The sequence below is a fragment of the Salvelinus fontinalis genome, chromosome 11 (assembly GCF_029448725.1).
Source record: "Salvelinus fontinalis isolate EN_2023a chromosome 11, ASM2944872v1, whole genome shotgun sequence".
Lineage (NCBI taxonomy): Eukaryota > Metazoa > Chordata > Actinopteri > Salmoniformes > Salmonidae > Salvelinus > Salvelinus fontinalis.
The window spans coordinates 41,858,185-41,884,304 of NC_074675.1; the positions used below are offsets into that span (position 1 = coordinate 41,858,185).

Genomic DNA, 26,120 nt, shown 5'->3' on the forward strand with positions numbered 1-26,120 from the left:
GGACCCCACCCCAATTCAACCTCCCGCCCACCAATCCAACTTCACCCCACAGCCAACACCAACAGCAACCACCTCGTCAAGCCATAGTGGCAGAAGGACAAACAGATTCATCCGATCTCAGGATTGTTTTAAAATCATCTGTATGTATACATAGCCCTCCCACCCCATAAGAAAGAAAGATATCATGAACAGGTGGAGTAAGTATATGTGTCCTATGTCTTGTCATTCAAGCCAAAGGTGAGCCATTAGGTTAAAGAGCTGCTGTTAATTAAAAGGTAAGATAAAAGTAAGCTAAGGTAAGATGGGAGTATTGTAGCCCTGCTAAGACCACTCTAGTGCTGGTTTCAGACTGGTTGTAACGGGAAACCTGTTCAGGTAAGAGGTTTGTTGCTCCGGAATCCATTAGAGAGGGTTGTTTGTTTCGTGTCTAAATCATCTGCTCCCCCTTTCTTTCAGCAGTGTTTGCAAAAAATTTTCATGTGAAAGCTGCCATGAAGACAGCTGTGCTCCTCACCTGGGAGATCCCAGACAACTATAATGCAGCTCAGCCCTTCACAGTAAGAGCTTTTCGTATTTTAGTCAACAATGTTTGAGGACAGCAATCCAGAAAATATTACTTGTTTCTGATTGGCTTAAAGGGCATTAAAGGGCATTAGAGTGTGCATTATTTCCTGTAAGCAAAAGTTGAATTAAAAACATTATTGGCATTGTTGAATTTATTTTCATAGCAAGCTAGGACTGATTGGTTTGGTTATCTAAACTAGCAAGTCTGTTTGTTTGGTTAGCAAGGCAACTACTGTAGCTTCACTACATGACCAAAAGTATGGGGATACCTGCTCGTCGAACATCTCATTCAAAAATCATGGCCTGGCTCGCAGTCGGTGTTCCACATCTTCCAAAGGTGTTCGATGGTGTTGAAAAACAGCCCCAGACCATTATTCCTCCTCCACCAAACTTTACAGATGGCACTATGCATTGGGGCTGTTGGCACTGTGCAGTTCTTGTGCTAACTTTGCTTCCAGAGGCGGTTTGGAACTCGGTAGTGAGTGTTGCAACCGAGGACAGACGATTTTTGAGCTCTACGTGCTTCAGCACTCGGCCCATTCTGTGAGCTTGTGTGGCCTACCACTTCATGGTTGAGCCATTGTTGTTCCTAAACATTTCCACTTCAAAATAACAGCACTTACAGTTGACCAGGGCAGCTTTAGCAGGGCAGAAACTTGATGAACTGACTTGTTGGAAAGGTGGCATTCTATGACGGTGCCACGTTGAAAGTCACTGGGCTCTTCAGTAAGGTCATTCTACTGCCAAAGATAGCATAGCTGTGTGCTCGATTTTATATACCTGTCAGCAACGGGTGTGGCTGAAATAGCCAAATCCACAAATTTTAAGGGGTGTCCACATACTTTTGTATATATAGTGTATCTAGTAAACTTGCTAGCTACTTCAGTGGATTTTGAACCGATTTCTACCTGCAAATTAACGCATGTCTAGCGACAAATGTGTTCAATTATAGCCATGGTATAAAAGGGACAATCAACTCAGGGCTGTATGTGTTCTCTGGAAAATATTCCAACTCCGTGGAAGGTTAGTTCAACTCCGCTAGCAGGTCGTGGAACACACCTTCCACGTCATTCATTATTTTACATAGAATGTATAGCCCTTCGTTGATTATCACTTACATATAAATATCTTAACCAGCTACCGTATTGAGCAGAAGTTCAGACATGTCCCTGACTAAACAGACCTCAAGTGTCGAATTAGTGCATATCCTCAACATTCACACACCCTTTCCTTCCATCGCACATCCAGATCCTTTATGATGACGGCCAGAGCGTGGAGGTGGACGGCAAGCTCACTCAGAAGCTGATCACGGGTCTACAGCCCGAGACACAGTACTCCTTCCTGCTAACCAACCGGGGCAACAGCGCTGGGGGTCTCCAGCACCGCGTCTCCACCATGACCGCCCCTGACATCCTGCGCACCAAGCCCTACCTGATTGGCAAGACCAACTTGGACGGCAAAGTCACTGTAGAACTACCCTCAGTCCAGACTTCAGAGAAAGTCAGGTGAGTGGCGGGGATTAAAACTAATGCTAACGCTAATCGCTAATTGCAGACTTGTACTTACAGAGCTGGCTATTTAGCCTAATTTGATTGCACTTAATTAATGTGTCTCGGTGGCTGACCTAATCTGTTTATTTACCTTCAGCTCATCTTTTGGTTCAATTATATCAGCATGATACCATTAAAGCTTATTTCTCCTTATTACTCAATGTCACTCACATTGCTGTTACGTTATCTGTATAGTTGCACCTAATAACTGGAAGGGACAAGATTTTTCACAGATTTCTCACCACTTTGTTTGTTTGACAGGGTTTGAAAGGTCAGAATATCAGCACTGAACTTCATTGCTTTCTTTAGAATTGTACTCTGTATTTTACATTCATTGCATTGTATCAAGCCTGTTCCTCTTGTTCTCTCTTCCTCAACACAGAGAGGATGACACCATGAATTCTCCCATCCAATTTATCCCACTCCCCAGTATTAAGTCTTGTAATGTCTCTCCCTGACTTTACAAATAAGCTCTGGGTTGTCAAAAGGCCAACATGCAGATCCAATTGTAGACTGGCATTTCAAACCCATTTCGGGTTTTGATCTTGCTGGATGCGCTCGGGCCCACTCTCCCCCATGCCAGAGCTTAAGCTAATTAGCTTCCCATTAGCCTGCCACACTGCCTTCCTGGCTAAAGCTAGCTAGCACTGTGCCCAGCCAGGAGAAGCCCTCAAAAAAAGTCTGGCAGAGGCTATTATCTCCCTTGCCGCCCGATGGAGGGATGAAAATCCCTCTAATTCCAGCTCCTCTTCTCTCCCTTGCGAAGGGCTGCTAATTAGCCCACGGAGTCTTCAGCGAGGTGTGACAGTGTGCCCGATTTTTCTGATCATGCTTCAATTAAAAGACAAACATGGAAGAAAACCAACTCTTAATGGAATGATAACGGTCTAGCGTAACTCTCTAATGTCGCAATCATTTGTTGCTTTTGTCTGTTGTCCTCAACACCTCCTACCCTATTACACCTACAGGATTAGTAGGATGCTCCTCAACAAAAAGACTTGTTATGGTCCCCATGGAGACTAAACATTGTTGTGTCTGAAGCGGAATGCTGTGATCTTGGTTTGTTTTGTCTAGACTCAGCATGTGACCATGTAAAAATGGTGCATTGTAAACGTATTGTCGAGTGAACTGACAATGACCTTGAAAAGCTTGTGTTGTTTTCTTTCTTTCCCCTCTCATTTTCTAGGGGATACTACATAGTGGTGGTGCCTCTGAAGAAACAGCGCACAGGAAAGTTCCACAAACCCTGGGACAGTCCAGATGAGATGAACCTAGAAGAGGTAGGTACCACAAAATAGTCCAAGAAATTAATACAGATTCCAAAAGGTCCTTATTAGACATTACCATTCGATTCCTGTTGTGGATTCACAATATTATTATATATTTTTTTAACTAGGCAAGTCAGTTAAGAACAAATTCTTATTCACAATGACGACTCAATACTGAGTGAATTACAATGGAATTAACTTCAACCCAAATCCAGTAGAGACTGCCTAGGTCTCATCGCTCTCTCAAGTCTTACTAAAAAGAAAGGTGGTAGGAAGAACTCGGTTCTTAACTCTGCAGATAGGAGAGGATGGGGGTGGGGAAACCTGGGGACAGGGCTCGTTGATTGATGCAAATAGCTCCAGAGAGCATTATTCATATGGAAATGAGGTAGAACATGGAGTAGTTATCAAGTGCACTGCAACTCAACCCCCCCCCCCCCCCCCTTCCCACCTCCTCTCTCCCTCTCAACTGAAATTACCTTGAAGAGCTGCATCAGGCCTCTGTGTCTGTCCTTATTCAAGGGAGAGGTATCACATTGGTTATGCACAAAAGTACTTGACAACATTTATATTTAGCCGGTCTAGGTATTTGAGAAGCTTTCATGCACTGTGTATGCTCAGGTACATTAGTGGAGAAAGCTTACGTAAGGATTTTGCCGTCAAACCGTAAAGTGTGCATGCTCTCTGTGATGCGTCAAACGCATATAGATCGTCTCTCAGCTATGTTAATGGCCTTCACCTGCCTAACACATGTGAAACATTCCTAGCACTCATAAGATACTATGGATGGCATTCAATGAATTGCAGTAAGTGGGTCTCCAGATAGCGCTTCCAGAAGTGTCTTTGGACAGCTCAGCGTTCAACACCATAGTGGCCTCAAAGCTCATCAATAAGCTAAGGACCCTGGGACTAAACACTTCCCTCTGCAACTGGATCCTGGACTTCCTGACGAGCCGCCCCCAGGTGGTAAGGGTAGGTAACAACACATTCGCCACGCTGATCCTCAACACAGGGGCCCCTCAGGGGTGCGTGCTCAGTCCCCTCCTGTACTCCCTGTTCACTCATGACTGCACAGCCAGGCACGACTCCATCCCCATCATTAAGTTTCCGATGACACAACAGTGGTAGGCCTGATCACTGATAATGACGAGACAGCCTATAGGGAGGAGGACAGAGACCTGGCCATGTGGTGCCAGGACAACAACCTCTCTCTCAACGTGATCAAGACAAAGGAGATGATTGTGGACTACAGGAAAAAGAGGACCGAGCACGCCCCCATTCTCATCGACGGGGCTGCAGTGAAGCAGGTTGAGCTCTTCAAGTTCCTTGGTGTCACCAACAAACTAACATGGTCCAAGCACACCAAGACAGTCATGAAGAGGGCACAGCAAAACCTTTTCTCCCTCAGGAGACTGAAAAGATTTGGCATGGGTCCTCAGATCCTCAAAAGGTTCTGCAGCTGCACCATCGAGAGCATCCTGACTGGTTGCATCACTGCCTGGTATGGCAACTGCTCGGCCTCCGACCGCAAGGCACTACAGAGGGTAGTGCGAACGGCCCAGTACATCACTGGGGCCAAGCTTCCTGCCATCCAGGACCTCTATACCAGGCGGTGTCTGAGGAAGGCCCTAAAAATTGTCAAAGACTCCAGCCACCCTAGTCATAGACTGTTCTCTCTGCTACCACACGGCAAGCGGTACTGCAGCGCTAAGTCTAGGTCCAAGAGACTTCTAAACAGCTTCTACCCCCAAGCCATAAGACTCCTGAACATCTAATCAAATGGCTACCAGACTATTTGCCTTGCCCCCCCCCCCCCTCTTTTACACCGCTGCTACTCTCTGTTGTTACCATCTATGCAAAGTCACTTTAATAACTCTACCTACATGTACATATTACCTCAACTAACCGATGCCCCCGTCACATTGACTCTGTACTGGTACGCCCCTGTATATAGTCTCGCTATTGTTATTTTACTGCTGCTCTTTAATTACTTGTTACTTTTATTTCTTATTCTTATCCATATTTTTTTTAACTGCATTGTTGGTTAGGGGCTCGTAAGTAAGCATTTCACTGTAAGTTCTACACCTGTTGTATTCGGCGGAGGAAATATGTACATGTAGGTAGAGTTATTAAAATGACTATGCATAGATGATAACAAAAGAGAGTACCAGCAGTGTAAAAGAGGAGGGGCAATGCAAATAGTCTGGGTAGCCATGCTGTTGTCTCGCTGAGTCTCATCTGCCGATTTTGGCTGATGTGTCATGCCTTGAACGATTACCCAAAAGTCGCACCCTCCCGTCAGAATTTATTTGTTTGTCAATATCGGGCTCTCACCTTTTCACAACTTTTCCCAAGGGCGGTTGGATTTAGCACTGTTGACATGGGAGATGATTGAAGACATTATCGGACAGTGCCACCGGCCCATGTGCCAAAGCCAGTGCAGACACTTGACAGGCGCACACACACTCCAGAGAGAGAGAGAGATATGGAGTTAGAGTTCTGACCGAGTAGCTGGCTTGGCTCACGTTGATACGATGTGTTCATTTCGGAAAGTCAAGCAGACATGAAACCCTTACATACATTCCCTTAATCAGTTATTTATGTCAGTTTTCATTGGGCATGAATCAGCGTTATCTTGTAGCCTATAGCAAAAACACTTGAGCGTAGAACTGCATACCATTACACTTTCCCATAAGAGCAAGCCAAGTTCTGCATTTTTTGTGCGGAAGCAATCACACTGCCATTGTAAAAGTGTGACCTAATTCACATTCTGTCCAGGTTGCCTGGTGTTGCTAGTTGGTAAATAATGACAGGTCGTCCTATTAGTGCAGTGCAACAATGCAATTTGAGACGTGGGGGAGACGGAGGGTGGAGAGGGGGTTAGACTGGTTCGAATATGCTGAAGCAGCATTTTTCTGTTATGATACAATGCAGTCGCCTTGGGGACTCACCCCTGTATTTTGATTTGGATGTTGCGTAAGGCTCCTGGCCACTTACATAATGGGAGTGGTGGTGTGCGTGTGTGTGTGTGTGTGTGTAATTACCCATGCTAAGGAACAGAACACCATTGCATTGCTGTTTAAGTGATACCTTGAGGCCAGGGGTAGGCAACCCTGTTCCTGGAGTGCTGCAGGTACTGCAGGATTTTGTTCCAACTAGGCACCTCACCAGACCAACTGAGCTAATTAATCGGTTAAGTGATTGCCTAAATTCAACACACCTGGTCTTGCAGGTCGGTTAAAAACTTCTTACGGCTGCAATCCCGTTAACGGGATCGATATGACAACAGCCAGTGAAAGTGCAGGGGGCCAAATTCAAACAACAGAAATCTCATAATTAAAATTCCTCAAGCATACAAGTATTTCACACCATTTTAAAGATACATTTCTTGTTAATCCCACCACAGTGTCTGATTTCAAAAAGGCTTTACAGCAAAAGCACCACAAACGATTATGATAGGTCACCGCAAAATCAGAGAAAAACACAGCCATTTTTCCAGCCAAAGACAGGAGTCACAAAAAGCAGAAATAGAGATAAAATTTATCACTAACCTTTGATGATCTTCATCAAATGACACTCATAGGACTTCATGTTACACAATACATATATGTTTTGTTAGATAAAGTTCATATTTATATCCAAAAACCTCAGTTTACATTGGCGCCATGTTCAGAAATGCCTCCAAAATATCCGGAGTTATTGCAGAGCCACATCAAATAACAGAAATACTCATCATAAACTTTGATGAAAGATTCTTGTTTTACATAGAATTAAAGATACGCTTGTTCTTAATGCAACCGCTGTGTCAGATTTCAAAAAAGCTTTACGGCAAAAGCACAATATTCAATCATCTGAGAACAGCGTTCAGCCACAAAAGGAAGCCATACAGTTACCCCCCAAATTGTGGACTCAACAAAAGTTATAAATAGCATTATAAATCTTCACTTACCTTTGCTGATCTTCATCGGAAGGCACTCCCAGGACTCCCACTTCCACAAGAAATGTTAGTTTTGTTCGGTAATGTCCATCATTTATGTCCAAATAGCTATTTTTGTTAGCATGTTTGGTAAACAAATCCAAAGTCAGGAAGCGCGTTCACTAAAAGCAGACGAAATGTCAAAAAGTTCCGGAACAGTAGGTAGAACCATGTCAAACGATGTATTGAATCAATCTTTAGGATGTTTTTAACATAAATCTTCAATAAAGTTCCAACCGGAGAATTCCATTGTCTTCAGAAGTGCGATGGAACAGAGCTCCCTCATGTGCACGCGCATGGTCAGAGCATGGTCAGGTCATGATAGACCTGACTCATTCCACTCTCCGTCGGCCCCACTTCACAGTAGAAGCATCAGACAAGGTTCTACAGACTGTTGACATCTAGTGGAAGCCGTAGGAAGTGCAAACTGACCCATATCCCACTGTGTATTCGATAGGCGATGAGTTGAAAACCTACAAACCTCAGATTTCCCACTTCCTGGTTGGATTTTTTTCTCAGGTTTTTGCCTCCCAAATGAGTTCTGTTATACTCACAGACATCATTCAAACAGTTTTAGAAACTTCAGACTGTTTTCTATCCAATGCGAATAATAATATGCATATATTAGCAACTGGGACTGAGGAGCAAGCAGTTTACTCTGGGAACCTCTGGGCACCTTTTCATCCAAGCTACTCAATACTGCCCCTGCAGCCATAAGAAGTTAAATCAAAACATAGTACAGTTGGTCCTCTTAGCACTTTCAATGAGGAACCCCACCTATATTAACCCTTGTTGTTTAGCATTCCACAGGGTATTCGCTAATATACAATTCAAATAAGTGCATTCCAGTGACTATAAGCCATCATGCAATTGTGATGGTTCTGGTATCTGAGGAATATATCAACGTAATATATCCTTACCTATCCACAAGTACTGCAAAATTAGTCAGTTTACAACATATTTGCCTCTCTTTTCTTCAAAGGTTATGCAATACTTTAGCCCTCGTCCTCTTTTTATCGCCAATGGAACCAAAAATAAAAATGTGCTGTGACACCAGGGCCAAGGATTTCACCCTGAGCCAGTCGGGAACACAATACACACACCTGCATGCACATACACACACGTGTACACTCACAAACACACACACACACACACAGAAACGGCAGAGCCACTGAAACATCAAAACATTTTCTCCTTTCTTAAATAAATCTGATTTTTGATTACTTAAAATCCTTTTGAAATGTTTGACAGTACTAATGATTATTCTAGAATCTCATTTAGGTAAATCCACACATGTCGAAAATCCTTGCCGTGTAAGACAAATGAAATTCAAATGGTAATATTTCCTCTTCCGTTGCAATCAGTAGTTTGAGCTTTTGTAATCAGGAGGGATGTAACACAGATTTGATCTGTGTGTGTGTGTTTGTGTCCACGTTTGTCCGACAGTAAAACAACTGTCTTTGTTCCTTTTTATCGACTGTCTGCATCATTTCTACTCTTCACTTTTAGCTGCTGAAAGAGATTAACCGAACAAGCCGAGGCCTTCGCTTCCGGAGGCAAGCTGAGCCCAAAGCCTACATCGCTGCCTACTTCAAAGACCTTCCCACCGACTTCACTCTGGGAGACACCAAGATCTATGGTGACTTTGAAAACAAGCAGCTCGCCAACGGCCAAGAGTACATCTTCTTTGTGCTTGCTGTCCTCGATATCTCTGAAAATGTAAGTATATGCCTTTTTATTCTTTTTTTCTTAGAAACCTCTTCTCTCTCTCTCTCTCTCCCTCTTCCTTTGTTTCTCTTCTCTTAAGACACCCCACTCCATAAAGGAATTAGTTCAAACAGGCACTACAGTCGGCCCTCTGGCGATTTCCTTTGCCAGGGATCTTTCGCCTTCATGCTTAAAGTTGCATGTTAAACGTCAAAGACCCAAATCCACTGTGTCTTGGCAGGGGGCACATCCCTTGGATGGATGCGTTACGTCGAGTCCTTTTGAGCTCCGGTCTCTGAAAAAGGGCCACGGCAAAGAACGGAGTCTGCTACTGCAGAGGGGAAATTCCACAGAGGCTCCTGCCAATCGCAGGAATATCTCTATAACGGGACTCCTCTTTAATTGCGCGCCTACGAGCGAATGCCTTTATCTTCTCCACTGCAGCCAGTGTGTGTGTGTGTGTGTGTGTGTGTGTGTGTGTGTGTGTGTGTGTGTGTGTGTGTGTGTGTGTGTGTGTGTGTGTGTGTGTGTGTGTGTGTGTGTGTGTGTGTCAAAGGAGAAAGGGGCATGATTAGTTGACTAAACGTGTAAGAATGATGGATTTGATGAGCTGGGAGGTTTTACGGCAGTCTGTCTTGGACTCCGCCAGTCCTGACAACAGGTAAAGGAGGATGATAATGGCAGGCGGGTGGGCTGACAAAATGGGAGGGAATCTCCAATTTATCCACCACAGCACTGATTGGCTTTTTCTTTGCCCCAAAGCCACAGTCTTTATTTCGTTCCCCTCAGAATGACGTGACGGAACTCATTCAGGGCAGAAATGAGAGATATTAAAGACACAGTATTACCGCATACCCATATTGTTTGGAGAGGTGAATTCGTAAATTAGCATTGACACAATAACTTTGAATCGGCTAATGGTGGCCTAGACGTCCCATACAGGTTGTCCCAATGTCTTTGTGAAAGTCAGACTGACCGAATCTACGTGTTCTAAGATGAAAGTTGGAAACTTTTGAACTTGGAAACTTTCAGTGGCCTCACAGAAGGGCTGAGTTCTATTGATCGGAGTTCCTCTGTGAGGATAGAGATGTGAGAGAGTGCAGGTTGTTTTTCTAGACACTGTAGAGGAGGAGATCATTTTATGTTGAGGAATGATAAGGAACCTAGTCTGAACTGGGATCACAAAATGTGTTTTCAAAGTCACGGTAGGCAGAGGAATATTGGCATTGGAGTCAACCAAAAGCATTTCCTATCCTATTCTGCACAACTTGGGTAACTGCATTGTGGTGCTCAAATAATTTCCCAAGTTCGTCCTCTACTCTACTCTGCTGTATTCTACTTACATGTAGTTACTAGCCTATTAAATGTTTGTTTTTTAAATAAATGATCCCACTAGTAGTTACACATGTGGTTTAATGCCTCTCTCACGTAATCTGTAGTCTGAGAGCCTTAACAAAATTACAGGGTGATGACTAATACCACTCCCCTTCCTCTCCTTCCCAGACCATGTATGCCACAAGCCCCTACTCTGACCCTCTTGTGTCAGCTGACCTCGACCCCCAGCCAATCATTGACGAGGAGGAGGGACTTATCTGGGTGGTGGGCCCAGTGCTCGCTGTTGTCTTCATCATCTGCATCGTCATCGCCATCCTCCTGTACAAGAGGTAAGGACTGGAGAAAGAGAAACACACACACACAAGAAGGTGAGAGAGGTAGAGACACATTAAGTACATTCAAATACACTGTCACACACAGTCTACCTTTCAGAAAAGATACACGCTCAATCACACGCACAGGCGCACACACACACATATACCATGCACTTTCAATCACACACACACACATTTACATGTACACAAGCACTCTCAATCAAACACAAACAGTGGCTTGCGAAAGTATTCACCCCCTTGGCATTTTTCCTATTTTGTTGCCTTACAATCTGGTATTTAAATGGATTTTTGGGAGGTTTGTATCATTTGATTTACACAACATGCCTAGCACATATTTTTTATTGTGAAACAAACAAGAAATAAGACCAAAAAAAAACAGAAAACTTCAGAGTGCGTAACTATTCACCCCCCCAAAGTCAATACTTTGTAGAGCAACTTTTTGCAGCAATACAGCTACCAGTCTCTTGTTGTATGTCTCTATAAGCTTGGCACATCTAGCCACTGGGATTTTGCCCATTCTTCAAGGCAAAACTGCTCCAGCTCCTTCAAGTTGGATGGGTTCCTGCTGGTGTACAGCAATCTTTAAGTCATACCACAGATTCTCAATTGGATTGAGGTCTGGGCTTTGACTAGGCCATTCCAAGACATGTAAATGTTTCTCCTTTAACCACTTGAGTGTTGCCTTAGCAGTATGCTTAGGGTCATTGTCCTGCTGGAAGGTGAACCTCCGTCCCAGTCTCAACTCTCTGGAAGACTGAAACAGGTTTCCCTCAAGATTTTCCCTGTATTTAGCGCCATCCATCATTCCTTCAATTTTGACCAGTTTCCCAGTCCCTGCCGATGGAAAAACATCCCCACAGCATGATGCTCCCACCATGTTGTTCTCGGTGATGAGAGGTGTTGGGTTTGCGCCAGACATAGCGTTTTCCTTGATGGCCAAAAAGCTCAATTTTAGTCTCTCACATGCCTTTAGGCAAACACCAAACGTGTTTGCTCATTTTTTTCTTTAAGCAATGGCTTCTTTTCTGGCCACTCTTCCGTAAAACCCAGCTCTGTGGCGTGTACGGCTTAAAGTGGGTCTATGGACAGATACTCCAATCTCCGCTGTGGAGCTTTGCAGCTCCTTCAGGGTTATCTTTGGTCTCTTTGTTGCCTCTGATTAATGCCCTCCTTGCCTGGTCCATGGGTTTTGGTGGGTGGCCCTCTTTGGGTGAGCTCCTTGGTCTTCATGGTGCCGCTTGCTTGGTGGTGCGCCTTGCTTAGTGGTGTTGCAGACTCTGGGGCCTTTCAGAACAGGTGTATATATACTGAGATCATGTGACAGATCATGTGACACTTAAATAAAGTCCACCTGTGTGCAATTTAACTAATTATGTGACTTAAATAAGATCTGGTGCAACCAATTAAGGGCTTCATAGCAAAGGGGTTGAATACATATGCATGCACCACTTTTCCGTTAAAAACAATATGTATTGAATTTTTTTAAACAATTTGCATATTACATTAAATCCTCATAAAAATCCAATTAAATTACAGGTTGTAATGTAACAAAATACAAAAAATGCCAAGGGGGATGAATACTTTTGCAAGGCACTGTACACACACACACACACAGAGAAAAGATCTGAGCATCTCTTGTTTTGGAACCACGGCAGAAGCTGGCCGTTTGCTGTCACCGCTCATCAGTTAGGCGTAGGAGGGGAGTGCTCAGAGTCTCTGCTACGTGTCAGTGCATGCGAATGCTGCTTTAGAACAGGCCCTAAGGCCACCTCTGAACCCCCCCCCCCCCACACACACACATACACACACAAGAGAACCACGCTCCTGGCTTGCTTGGTTGACCCCTTGTTGCCCTGGTGCTTCACAAGGACACATCTCTCTCTATCCTAGCTTCTCCGTTGTCTATTTTCAACCTTGAGTTGCTGCTTTGGGCCACGTGGAGCAGTCTCCATAGCATCCACATTGAATGACACTGTAGAGCATATTAACACATTACTGAGAGAATCAGTCTTGAGAGAAGACTTTGGTGAATCTGGGCTTATAGTCAGTCTATCAATAGGTATGTTGTCCACCCAACACCACACAAGAACATGCAAAGTATCCCTGAATGCATAGATATTCATTAAATATACCAACATCAATCCAACGTTAAAAATACCAATACCAATCCAACATCATTGAGTCTTATGGCTATTTACCTTAAATTGTTAGGCGTGTGTGACTGTTTGGTTGTCCCAGGGCTTCCATGTTGGACAGGCAATGTCAGAGGCACCCGAGAAGAGTATTGAACTAACTTTCGGGCATGGAATTAACATAGAGGGCAGGGGGAGGCTTCTCTGTTTTCTGTTTGTGCCCAGGCAGATTTACACAACAATGACCAAGTCAATGTCACCAGCGTGTCGGGACTTTCCGGTCCATAACCAGGAGATATATCACTTGTCAAGATCAATGTGATAGAATTGGCGCCCTGTGTGAAGAGAAAATGACAACATTACTGTGTGTGTTGAGGCAAGGGAAAGGACAAGATCATAGCAACACAGCATCGCTGATGAACTGTATAAATCAGTCACAGGAAGATGCACACCTACATCCACACTTGGATACAGATCATAAAATGTTTTATGTTAATCTGAGCTGAAGGTCATGGTTCCCTGTGTTCCAGACCCCAAAACAGATCACAACGAAGATAAGTGGCTTTTTTTTTACGACGGGTAAGGGGAAAGGCCATATAAACTCAAATGATATTATCTAGGTTTTTCTATGGAGTTTCTTCAATGCTTCATGCAGGCACATTATTTGTGCCCCCCCCCCCCCCAAAAAAAAAGAGATATATCTTTGGATTGCACCTGTGATGAAATTATAGTATTTGAAACAACAAATAACCAAAGGGGAATAATTGAGCGTGGTGTCAGTAGCGAAGCAATGCTAATCTTGCACGCCAATCAACATTGAGATACGAGTGATACGATGTATTTCCACTTGTTCAACAGGAAATGGTACATTACAGTATAAAATATGAATGCTATACTTCAACTTCAGCCTATGGGGCGTGATACTGGTTGTCAAGATTATTCAGTCGTCATAGCGACGGGTCATGTTGTCGTGCCAGCTAACGTCCTGTCATGCTTTCTTTTCCCTGCTTACGAATGGAGCAGCAAACCAGACAGGTAAGAGCGAAAGGATGTGATATGCTGACAATACCACAACAACCCCCACCTCAACCCTTTAGTATCCCTTTGACGACATTTCCTATATTCTATCTTGTTGGACAGAGTTCAATCATTGCAGGAAGCGTTTTTCCGCTGCTGTGCAAATCCAACGCTCTTTCAAAAGTCAGCTGTTTGCCTTGATTGAATTCAGACCCAAGTGCCAAATGCTTGTATTTGAATTGACACCGTATATTTGATCAGCCAGGACAGTTCATATTAAAGATTTGAAGTGATATTTCATTGCTTTCGTTACTCTCGCCCTACATTACATTAAAACATCAATATATTTGATATTATTCCCATTTGACGAGAACCTACCTCGTCATTAGAGTTGACACATTGTAATGTCCTCATCTTGATATTCACTGAATACTGAGCCATCTCACCAACACGTCTGATTGTCCTGTCTGTCTCAATACGACGGGGTCATTTCCTGATGAACACAACCGCTGGAAATCCCTGTTTCTTAGATTCCAACACCATTTGTCCCCAAGAGACAACTTACTTTTCTGCCTAGAACAGACCTGCATGCAATACAATGCCTTGACTGCTCCCCCTTCACTTTCTCCTTAATTCTAAAAATGCTAGTTGGCATGAACATTGAATGCCAATAATATATCAAAATAAGATATATTTCTTCAACAGTATGACGTCACAGCCAAATGTACTCACTGGCCAGGAAAGCACTTTAACAGCATTTTTCCATCTTTCCCCGCACAACTACTCCCCAATCATTGCATTGCATTTTACATTTGCTAGATGGCTATTACATTACATTCGCTAGATGGCTATTACATTGTAGGTTCTAGTTAAGGTAGATTTACCACACTCTCACAATGTTAGACATAGCATGGATACATCTGAACACAGTCTATCATTTTCAGCCTTTTTTTGTTGTTGCCCGTATTCTCCACCAAATGTAGCAAATCATATGGAGGCTTGAGTCATTCTGTATGGTCCCGTCTGCATGTGTTAAAACGCATGCAACGATGACCTCAGAGGGCGGTATCGACCTCGCTCGACCCATTTCGTCTTTTGTTGTTGTTCCTGACCATTACACCATTGATCCCCAAGGCTGTTTACACAAGCCTCATTGCTTCCCATATAATGCAAAGGTCACAGGCCAGTGATTTTACTTAGCCCTGACTAGAAGAGGTTGGAGGTCAGAAGTCAAATGATGATGAACTATTTAAAAAGTCACTTGTAGTAGAGTGATAGTCCCCCTTGTACTCTGTACACTTTTCGTTACACAGATCAAATGTATTGAGTCTTTGGGCAGATCCCTTTGTCAAAGCTCTTTGGTAACGATTGCAAGTGGTAAAAAGTATTAAATCCCCTATTTAAACAGATTATAGTTCATTGATGAAATCTCCATCTTCCGTGTAGGTTAATCTTAGGTCTGAATACATATGGCACCTCAATATCTTCTTATAAGCATAATGTGGAATTTTTTTAACTCCGTTCTTATTGTCGGAAGGAATTAAAGATGCACTGAAGTTAATCACCGGGCTTTAACTTTCTGCCTCTAGAATTGTTAATCTGATAAGCATTTATGAACATTACGATATATGTCCCACGTATACTAAAGATAACACAATCTGTCGGATTAAAGGAGGACTTTACATTTACATTACATTTAAGTCATTTAGCAGACGCTCTTATCCAGAGCGACTTACAAATTGGAAAGTTCATACATATTCATCCTGGTCCCCCCGTGGGAATTGAACCCAACACCCTGGCGTTGCAAGCGCCATGCTCTACCAACTGAGCCACACTGGAACATCTGATGTAATTCATCATTAAGACATTATATTGTATATGTAAAATGCATACATTTGATTATATTAATGTAAGGGAATATCTTCAACAGGGAAGGAAAATGCACCAAATAAATTATATAACTTAAAATGTTTTAAAAAAGCCAAAATAACAGTATTGATGTTCTACATGTTTTTTCCCCACAGGAAAAGGGCAGAATCCGAAGCTCGAAAGGGAAGTCTACCCAACAGTAAGGAGATGCTGTCTCATAACCCCACCGACCCTGTGGAGCTTCGACGCATCAACTTCCAAACGCCTGGTAAGGGCTCACGCCCATCACTTCCATCTCACCCATTGTGAAAGCAAACATCAATCACACCAACCACTGCAGGGCTTCTTAGATCCAATTAACTCAATTACTTTTTAAAGTCAAAATAAGATGAATGTAGTTACTAATCTTTACCTGACTTAAAGGAGCGGAATTAATGTAATTGATCAAATTGTGAATGAGGTTAGTTGTCATTGGGGGAGTGTGTGAATGTGATCTCCTAAATGCTAAACCAACACTTCTCACGGAGTTCTTGACTAGAACATTCTGTGGGGTCAATGTTCAAAGTGTGGAAAATGGACAGGTGGCAGAGAAAAAACACATAGTCAAAAATGAGAGAGAGGGAGATGCTGGAGAATGAAGTGTAAGACTAACACTTTCATGGCAGTTAACATCATCTGTCTGTGCGGCCTTTGCCAAGCTAACACTAGTCTCCTCAGAGTGACAGCTTAGCATGTTGGAAGTCAAAGTTAGAGGTGAGTTGAAGACTAAAATACTATGACAGTGTCATAATACCATATTACATCCTGTATTAGGCCAGTGGAGGGAAGAGCGGGCCAGTGACAAGCTGTGAACACAAACGTCCCCTCCCTTTTGACCTTCTGCGGCGAGGTGAACATCTGTCATGCCTGAGCTACCTGGTCAAGGGACCCTTTTTGTCACCGAGGGGGAAAAGATGGCCGTCACAGTCTATTTGTCCAGAGGAGAGCCAATGTATTCTCTCCCAGCTACCTTTTTTGAGTGAAGAGACACGCTCAACTTGGTAGTGAGAGCAGTATGACAGGTGTTCGGGTACTGCTAAGAATGTTGGAATGTTAAAGCCATATTTTTCAGGTCAGCTCGTATGAAAGAGGAATAAATTATAAAGACTATGAATATTTATGAAACCCCTACTCTCAATGACCTTATATCCATTACTGGCAATTACAAACTTGGCAAGAGGGGGCCTTTTTCCCCCCTCTCAGTTTCCACTTTGAGAAGCCGAGTTCAGGGTGAGCTAAACCTCCACACTTTCCCCATTCTGGAACTATTCCGGAATCCTCTACAACCATCTTGATTAGTCTCACACACCCTTCTCATTTTCCAAAGAGCCTCTCAAAGTGTCTCTCGACTTGCTGGAGAGGTCCAAACATCTTTGTCTCCCTCTTTTATAGCTTCCTCTCCAACGCTGATTGGTGCTACATTATACCGCGTTTCTCTTCCCTCCCTCACTCCCTCCCTCTTTTCATCCCTCTCGCACGTCGCTGCTCCTCAATGCACATCTCCATTCTGAGGACGCTTGATGTGTTCATGACGCCACTCGGCGAACGATTGTTCCATTGTCAACCGGCGGCTGAAAATGAGTCTTGAGCGGTAGAGGCCGATAGAAACACCCTCCGGAGAGAGAGAGAGAGAGAGAGCGCGAGTGAGAGCACACGAGAAAATAGGCCCCGTTTTTTCCTTTAGCTAATGGCTACTTGTGTTATCAGGGTAGATGAAAAGACCGCTGACAGACACCTGTCTCAGACGGGAGAGTGGGCAAAACGGCACCTGTGTCCCGGCTATTATGAAGCCTCAGCTATCTGGGACACGGTGACAGCCCATTGTGCGGACACTGCCGTCACTAACCCTGAAGTGCTAACACTATTTACATTTAACAATGTCAGTTCTACCTTGTCAAAGTAAAGTCCACTAAAGTTTTTATGCAAGCTGAAACCTCATGCCTGCAGGCTTTGTATGATATCTGATGGTCAGAATGGATTTCATTATGGGATTGTGTGATCGCTTGACTCGGTTCTTCAGTGTCTTTGAATTGCCTCTTCTGCTCTGTTTTGTTGAGTGTTTTAATTTCTTTCGCCCTGATTTACATATTGTGGCGTAGGCTAGCTTCTAGCATGTCAATGTGTGCGGTACTAACTGATCAATGGGACATTTTAAATGATACAATGTAGAACTTTAGTTTCCCTCAGACCCCTTCCCCAACTGTTTCTAGCCCTAAAACAAAATAATCATCATATTGCTACAATCGTCTGCAACATTTTATTTACACCACCGTTTCCTCCGCAGGTTCAGGTGACCCTAGTTACCCCAGTAACTTCCATTTGTCAAGTTAGTTGGTCTTGTTTATGCATTCGTCACATTCTTCTTTTCTCTCTTTTGTTTTGTTACGGGATTTTTCCCATCCCGCTGTCTTCCTCCTTTCTACAAAGGCTTGTAGTCAATCTCACCCCCATCTAATCCACACGTTACTCATTGCCATGTCACCTATCGCAGGAGGCAGAGTTAAAAAATGACACCCCCAGTCATCAAAGCAGACAACATTTCGGCCTAACCTTTTGATTAGTTTCGTTGTCGTTTGGTTTGTTTGTGCATTTCTTTGTGTCTTGCGTCATGTTAACTCTCGCCGGTCTCTTTGGCGTAAATAACATTCTTCTCTCACAATAGGAAGTGTTACAGGAAGTGAAGTGTGCTTCATTAATTGTCATTGGCTTCCTTTCCTGTCATATCTTCCTATGAGCATGCCACTGCTTTGAGTGAAAAACTGGCCTAACAACGATCACTTCCACCTCTTACACACATGCTGCTTTTCTAATGATTCACTGGTTGTAACTGTGGTAGCAACCCCTTACCCCTGGCGACTGACCTCTTGTCCGTTTGATTGATAGGCATGGCCAACCACCCACCAATCCCCATTTTGGACCTGGCCGATCATCTGGAGCGATTGAAAGCCAACGACAACCTGAAGTTTTCACAAGAATATGAGGTAAACATGAGGCTTCAGTATGTTTCCTATCTGTTCGTGTCCTACTTGTTTGCATATTTAGGTCCGATTGGAGATGTTATCGGAGAAAGATGACTGTTTTTCGATGAACTAAGATGCCAGAGCGTATGCAACCCCAACAGTTTAGGCTCATGTGTACAAGAGAGAGGCTGGCTGTCCTCTAAACTCATTGTGTCACTCATTGTCACTCATTGTGTAATGTGTCATGGAGTTTATTTAAGCCTCAAGTCTCGCCATGTAATGTTATTTTTCCGGAACCCTTTAATCCAGTCATTACAAAAGTGTCACAGCCCTGACACCCTACCGTTCAGCAAAGCCAGTCCTCACATGGCAGCTGGCATACGGGGAAAAAAGTGAAGATGGCTTCCCGTGGAGAACCTGTTCACCGGTCACACCCGGCAAACCCAAATCCCCAATCCTTCCAATCTGCCCCATGCAAAGTGAAAATGAAACATTCATCCAGTGACAGCAGGCTTGATTGAAAGGACCGTCATCCCCCCGCCGCCGTATCTCTGAACTGTAATCATTTTGGCATTTAATATGGACGCAGCTCGGAAAAGGTCAGTATCTCACCAACGCACCGTAAACTCATTAGACCGCAGACAAGGTGAGGTGAATCGTCAGCCAGGATTCGCCAAAGTCTCATCTTCGACCGGGGAGGGAGAAGGGAAGTGGAGGCTGGAGTTGTCTTTGGTTCAGTGCGTTCACAAAAACATAATCCTTTTTCTGTGATTTCATCAGACAATGAAACCTAGTGGGTTTGATTGATTGGAGCAGAATGTCAGAGGCCAAAAGTAAAGTTACTGTCACCAGGTTTTCCCCACCCCTCACACACTCATCACTCCCGGCAGCCACTTCACAAATGGGGAATTAAATACCTTTAAAGCCCAATAAATCACCCCCGTTTTCCCACCGCCGCTTGTCATTGCTAGATGGATTCTATACGAAACACAATGGGAGTAAATCTAAATAGATGGACTTGGTACGCCTGAATGTCACTGAAGCTGCAGAATTGTGCTAGAGCGCCAGGGTCCTTTCAGGGGCAATGCGTGTGGTGGAACTGCAGTCGACCTCTATCTCTCCCTCCCCTCTTGTTCTCTCTCTGTCTTTGTCTCTGTCTTTGTCTCTGCCTTTGTCTCTGTCTTTGTCTCTGCCTTTGTCTCTGCCTTTGTCTCTGCCTTTGTCTCAATCTCTGCCTCCAACTCCCTCTCCCTGTCCCTTTCACTCCCTCTCTCTCTCTCATCTGGTCCCACTCTCTCTCATTCACTCCCTCTCTCTCTCACATTTGTACCACCACTGCTCCGAACCGTGAGAGCACGATGTGGCTGGCTGCCAAGCTCCCCCGACCATTATTGCAGCTTAAGTACATTGAATTTTAATTCTGAGACAGGTAGGAATAAAGGAATAAAAAGTAATTTTCTGAGCACAATGAAACAAGGGTTATTTATTATGAGCAAAGTAGCGACCTACTGTTTCAACATACAGTACCAGTCAAATGTTTGGACACACCTACTTATTCAAGGGTTCTTTTTTATTAATACATTGTAGAACAATAGTGAAGACATCAAAACTATGAAATAACACATATGGAATCATGTAGTAACCAAAAAAGTGTTCTTCAAAGTAGCCACCCTTTGCCTTGATGACAGCTTTGTACACTGTTGGCATTCTCTCAACCAGCTTCACCTGGAATGCTTTTCCAACAGTCTTGAAGGACTTCCCGCATATGCTGAGCACTTGTTGGCTGCTTTTCCTTCACTCTGCGGTCGGACTCATCCCAAACCATCTCAATTGGGTTGAGGTCAGGGAATTGTGGAGGCCAGGTCATCTGATGTAGCACTACATCACTCTACTTCTCGGTCAAATAGCCCTTACACAGCCTGGAGGTGTGTTGGGTCATTGTCCTGTTGAAAAACAAACCATAGTCCCACTAAGCGCAAACCAGATGGGATGGCGTATTGCTGCAGAATGCTGGTTAAGTGTGCCTTGAATTCTAAATAAATTACAGACAATGTCACCAGCAAGCACCGCCACACCATCACACCTCCTCCACCATGCTTCACGGTGGGAACCACACATATGGAGATCATCTGTTCACCTACTCTGCATCTCACAAAGAAACGGTGGTTGGAACCAAAAATATCCAATTTGGACTCTTTCCACCGGTCTAATGTCCATTGCTTGTTTTTCTTGGCCCAAGCAAGTCTCTTCTTCTTATTGGTGTCCTTCAGTAGTGGTTTCTTTGCAGCAATTTGACCATGAAGGCCTGATTCACATAGTCTCCTCTGAACAGTTGATGTTGATGTGTCTTTTACTTGAACCATTTATTTGGGCTGCAATCTGAGTTGCAGTTAACTCTAATGAACTTATCCTCTGCAGCAGAGGAAACTCTGGGTCTTCCTTTCCTGTGGCGGTCCTCATGAGAGCCAGTTTCATCATAGCGCTTGATGGTTTTTGCGACTGCACTTGAAGAAACTTTCAAAGTTCTTGAAATGGTCCGCATTGACTGACCTTCATGTGTCTTAAAGTAATGATGGACTGTCGTTTCTCTTTGCTTATTTGAGCTGTTCTTGCCATAATATGGACTTGGTCTTTTACCAAATAGGTCTATCTTCTGCATACCAACCCTACCTTGTCATAACACATTAGATTGGCTCAAATGCTTTAAGTAGGAAAGATATTCCACAAATGTACTTTCAACAAGGTACACCTGTTAATTGAAATGCATTCCAGGTGACTACTTCGAAGAATCTCAAATTTAAATTATATATTTGGATTTGTATAACAATTTTTAGTTTACTACTTGATGTGTGTTTTCATAGTTTTGATGTCTTCACTATTATTCTACAATGTAGAAAATAGTAAAAATAAAGTAAAACCCTGGAATGAGTAGGTGTGTCCAAACTTTTAACTGGTACTGTATTTGGATGAAAATACGTCAGCTTAGCCAAAAGTTTATCCTGACTGACTCACACTGCATTCTGGTCCCACAGTGTAAATTATTCAGATAATGAATGTCACACAGCTGGGATTTGGTCTTACTCACAACGTTCACATGCTCTTAACCCTAAGTCAAGAGGGCATGACAAAGCCTGTTCACTCTCCGGAGACTGAAAATATTTGGCATAGGTCCTCAGATCCGCAAAAGGTTCTACAGCTGCACCATCGAGAGCATCCTGACTGGTTGCATCACATCCTGGTATGGCAACTGCTCGGCCTCCGATCGCAAGGCACTACAGAGGGTAGTGCGTACAGCCCAGGACATCACTGGGACCATGCTTCTTGCCATCCAGGACCTCTATCCCAGGCGGTGTTAGAGGAAGGCCCTAAAAATTGTCGAAGACTCCAGCCACCCTAGTCATAGACTATTCTCTCTGCTACCACACGGCAAGCGGTACCAGTGCTCCAAGTCTAGGTACAAAAAGCTTCTTAACAGCTTCTAACCCCAAGCCATAAGCCTCCTGAACAGCTAATCAAATGGCTACCCAGACTATTTGCATTGCCCCCTTTTACGCTGCTGATACTCTCTGTTTATTATCTATGCATAGTCACTTTAATAACTCTACCTACATGTACATATTACCTCGACTAACCGGTGCCCCCGTTCATTGACTCTGTACCGGTACCCCCTGTATAGTGCCTCACTGTTGTTATTTTACTGCTGCTGTTTAATTATTTGTCACTTATTTTATTTCTTAAAAGGAATCACTAATCTGACATGACTGGATTGGTGTAAACAACATTTCCACTAGCTTAATTTCACCAATTATGTCATGTCACTGCCATATCAGTTATTACTATTGAGGAAGGAAGGATGCTTTTAAATAATATTTGAAAAGTTATCCCTCTCTATGCCTTCTGTCTGCCCTTTAGCTTCTAATAGCCTTTATTCCTAGTAGTAAGCATAATCCAGCTCATAACTCCTTTACTGGAAGCATTAAAAGTTAGAGACTCCGATCGTTAAAGAACACAGCCCAATATTTCCTCTGACATGTGAAATGGAACACTATCTTTCACAACATGGTGTTTTCTCCCAAATGGCTAGTGGTATTACATTTTATAGCCCATTTATTTACGCTGAGGGATCGTTTTCAATCCAGGCTTTACAGAGCTATAAAAGGATTAGATTGCTGATTCTTTTGGTTGTACTCAACTGTACGGCTCTTCTGTGTACCGTAAACACTAACCCGATAGAAGGACCAAGGATGGTCGAGAGAAAACATTTTTGGAAGTTTTTGGAAAACCTAATCTAGAATGGCTAAAATAGTGGACTCTTATCGTATCCTAGCCAATGGAGAGAGAGAATGACCTTTGACTAAAAGCAGATTTGAAAGTCAACACATTCCACCATGTTTTTTCCCCCTTCATTTATGCCATGAAGACAGTACTCTCTCGCCGGGCTTTTGAGACCAATGTTCAGCCATTGTATGCTTCTCTGCCAACTGTAATTAGAAATGTGTCAACCCAAACATTGCTTGCAGGCAGATCCCTATCAAAATTATATTTTCAAAAGACAGTGAAGAGTAGGAATACATGTTGTTACAAAAGTAAATAACTTGAGGTCGGGCAATGCTATAATATTGTGAAGTGTGCTTTTTCCTCACAATTCTGAATAAGCTAAATGTTTGTTGTTGTGAATAACTTTCAACTCTCAATTGATCGTCTTTCGTCAATGATGGCTAATCCGTCAATAATGTCTGATCCCTGTCCGTGATCCTGCTCTCCGAACGTGTCTCAGGGGGGAGTGGGATATGCAAAAAACATTTCCATTTCTCAACTCACTCTCGTACAGGTAACCCACTTGGGCCGAGCTTGGAAAACCCTGCGCTAGACGATGAGGGCAAATACACTGACACGGGGGCAGGAAAAGCGAAATGTACAGTGTATTTATGGTACAGCTTATCCCTCTTCTCCATTTCAGAACCAGTCTGACCAGTGTACAGTACACAGGATGCATGTAAGCATTCGTCACAGGATACGTAGAGACGCATAATATGGAATGATGGCGATAGAATGCACCAGCCAGCTTTGGGACGGCTAAATTTACCAGGGCTTGTCACGTACACAATATGTCTGTCATGCTACATGCCAAAATAACCCTGGACGCTTTGGAAAATTGCAGTTAAGGCAGTGAAACGCGGGCCTAGACTTTCAAGCTGATAATCCCGAAGAGTGTAAATACCATCAAGCTTGAAGGCATAGTTCACCCAAATTACAAAATGACATATATCGGGATATTGAATATATTTGGAAACGGTGGCCAGGTAAACCAAACCAAAGCATGGATTGCTGTCATACCTTGTCCATCTGCTACTTACAGGGCAAGGAAACCAATATGAAATTTTGTAATTTGGGTGAACTGTCCCTTTAAATGTGTCTCATGAGTCTACACAGTACTATATCATTTTTTTTTGCTAATCCTCCTGAATTATTATTATTATTGATCCTAGTTTGAATCTGTAGTACTTCTCTGGGAGATGGAGCTAAATGGTGGTATTGAGCACAATATACTAAAGTAAGTGATAAAGGAAAGTAATGAATATAATCTCTCTCTACTTACAGTCCATCGACCCCGGGCAGCAGTTCACGTGGGAACACTCCAACCTGGAAGTCAACAAACCAAAGAACAGATATGCTAACGTGATAGCATATGACCACTCTAGAGTCCTGCTATCAGCTATTGATGGTAAGCAGCTCTCCCCTTGGCTTGAAATGAGTGTCGAGTAAGTCCACTTCCATACCCCTGTCTTCTGTCCCCTAGGAGTATTAGCATACATTGAGATATGCGATCTATGAAATCATATACACACTGCTCTCGTTTTGCAGGTCAATTTAAGATTTCAATATCATTCCTATATGAGGATTTACTTAATAAATATTGTATGTTATCATCAGTTTTTTTTTTCCCCTCTCAAAGCTTTTCCTCCACTTCCCCAAGTGTCTTCAGACTATCAGCCATGATGTTTTATTCAACCTGTAAAGGACCTCAACTGAACTCTTTCAGGCATATCTGCATGATATATTTATATTGGCAGTTTGTTTCAGCTAACAGTGATTTTTTTGGAAGAGCTAGTTAATCCATCTCTCTTCTCTCATACACACACACACACACACACACACACACACACACACACACACACACACACACACACACACACACACACACACACACACACACACACACACACACACACACACACACACACACACACACACACACACACACACACACACACACGTCTAATTAACCATTTCCATTACATTTTTCCCATAGACAAAAAGAAAAGAAAAAGAACATTAACAGACTTCTGCTCTCCCAGTAAGTGGATGCTAATGGGAAGAAACCAGATAAAGTCTCTTTGCAGTCTCCCAGAAAGCCCATGCAGCTGGGAGTGTTGATGGATCCCATTAACTAGGCATAAACACACATCTGTAAGCCCACATCGAAGCCTTTGTGAGGAAGGAAACCGCTACTCCACCAGACAGGCTTGTGGGACTTCCCCCCGGAGCGCCAAACAAAGCCTTTGGCAACCAGGACTTCTTTGTTAACTTTGATTGAGTTATTTTGGCGCGAGGGACTTGTCTGTATAAGTAGATCACCAAGCAAGCGACTGACTGTCGAGATTGGAATGGAGGAAGTTTTCCTCGGCAGCTTTTGTAATCCCCTGATGTGTGGTAAAGTGTATGGTAGACTATTAGCATTGGTTATGCTAGAGGGGAATTGGGTGACTTAACTTGACCCCTCAGTCCTTACAGGCCCACATAACAATGTCATGATAATGTTATAACAGATGTCATAAACAGTCACAACCTATGTTCAGCATCATCTGTTGACTTATCATAGTCATTAATCATGTCCACATCATATTGTTGTTGTTGTGTGCCGTAAGACATGAGTACCGCTTCATTAAGTAATTTGTACGCTTCCACAGGACTTTCATTTAGTTAGCCAACCTTTGTGTCTTCCTCCCACTTTCAATTCCAAACCATCCATCAAAATGTCTCCTTTCATTTTGACATTCCTCACCAGATGAATACACATTATGTAAGCAGACGTCTGTATAGTCCGTTTTCCACTGTACTCTGCTTCAAAGCTGTCCCTGGACTCTATTCTTAACTGTGTTGAGACGCAGTTCAAAGTGGACTAACTTGAGTCACTGGCCAGCCCTTTCTCAAAAGGTCAGTGCAGCTAAAAGTGGGAAATCACAACATAATCACGGTTTTCCGTGCTTGATCAAGGAGCTTTTAAAGTCCAGGTATACCAGTTATTCTCCAATTGTTGAAATTGTGAAGGCAGGTTGATGATGTAGCAGCCGAGAGAAGCAAATT

At 43.3% G+C, this 26,120-nt stretch overlaps 1 protein-coding gene across 48 annotated transcripts in view; it reads left to right on the forward strand.

Moving 5' to 3' along the window:
* LOC129866077 (receptor-type tyrosine-protein phosphatase delta-like) overlaps positions 1-26,120 on the forward strand; it is a 170,366-nt gene that overhangs the window by 110,983 nt on the left and 33,263 nt on the right. For 18 of the 48 annotated variants that reach the window (XM_055939191.1, XM_055939200.1, XM_055939197.1 and 15 more), the window contains 10 exons: positions 460-557; positions 1,813-2,069; positions 3,301-3,394; positions 8,868-9,077; positions 10,569-10,729; positions 13,888-13,902; positions 15,909-16,021; positions 18,077-18,118; positions 18,676-18,773; positions 24,354-24,477. In XM_055939191.1, coding sequence (XP_055795166.1) covers positions 460-557; positions 1,813-2,069; positions 3,301-3,394; positions 8,868-9,077; positions 10,569-10,729; positions 13,888-13,902; positions 15,909-16,021; positions 18,077-18,118; positions 18,676-18,773; positions 24,354-24,477 — 1,212 coding nt within the window. The remainder of the gene's footprint in view (positions 1-459; positions 558-1,812; positions 2,070-3,300; positions 3,395-8,867; positions 9,078-10,568; positions 10,730-13,887; positions 13,903-15,908; positions 16,022-18,076; positions 18,119-18,675; positions 18,774-24,353; positions 24,478-26,120) is intronic. The other 30 variants (XM_055939208.1, XM_055939229.1, XM_055939214.1 and 27 more) reach the window with 5 other exon arrangements.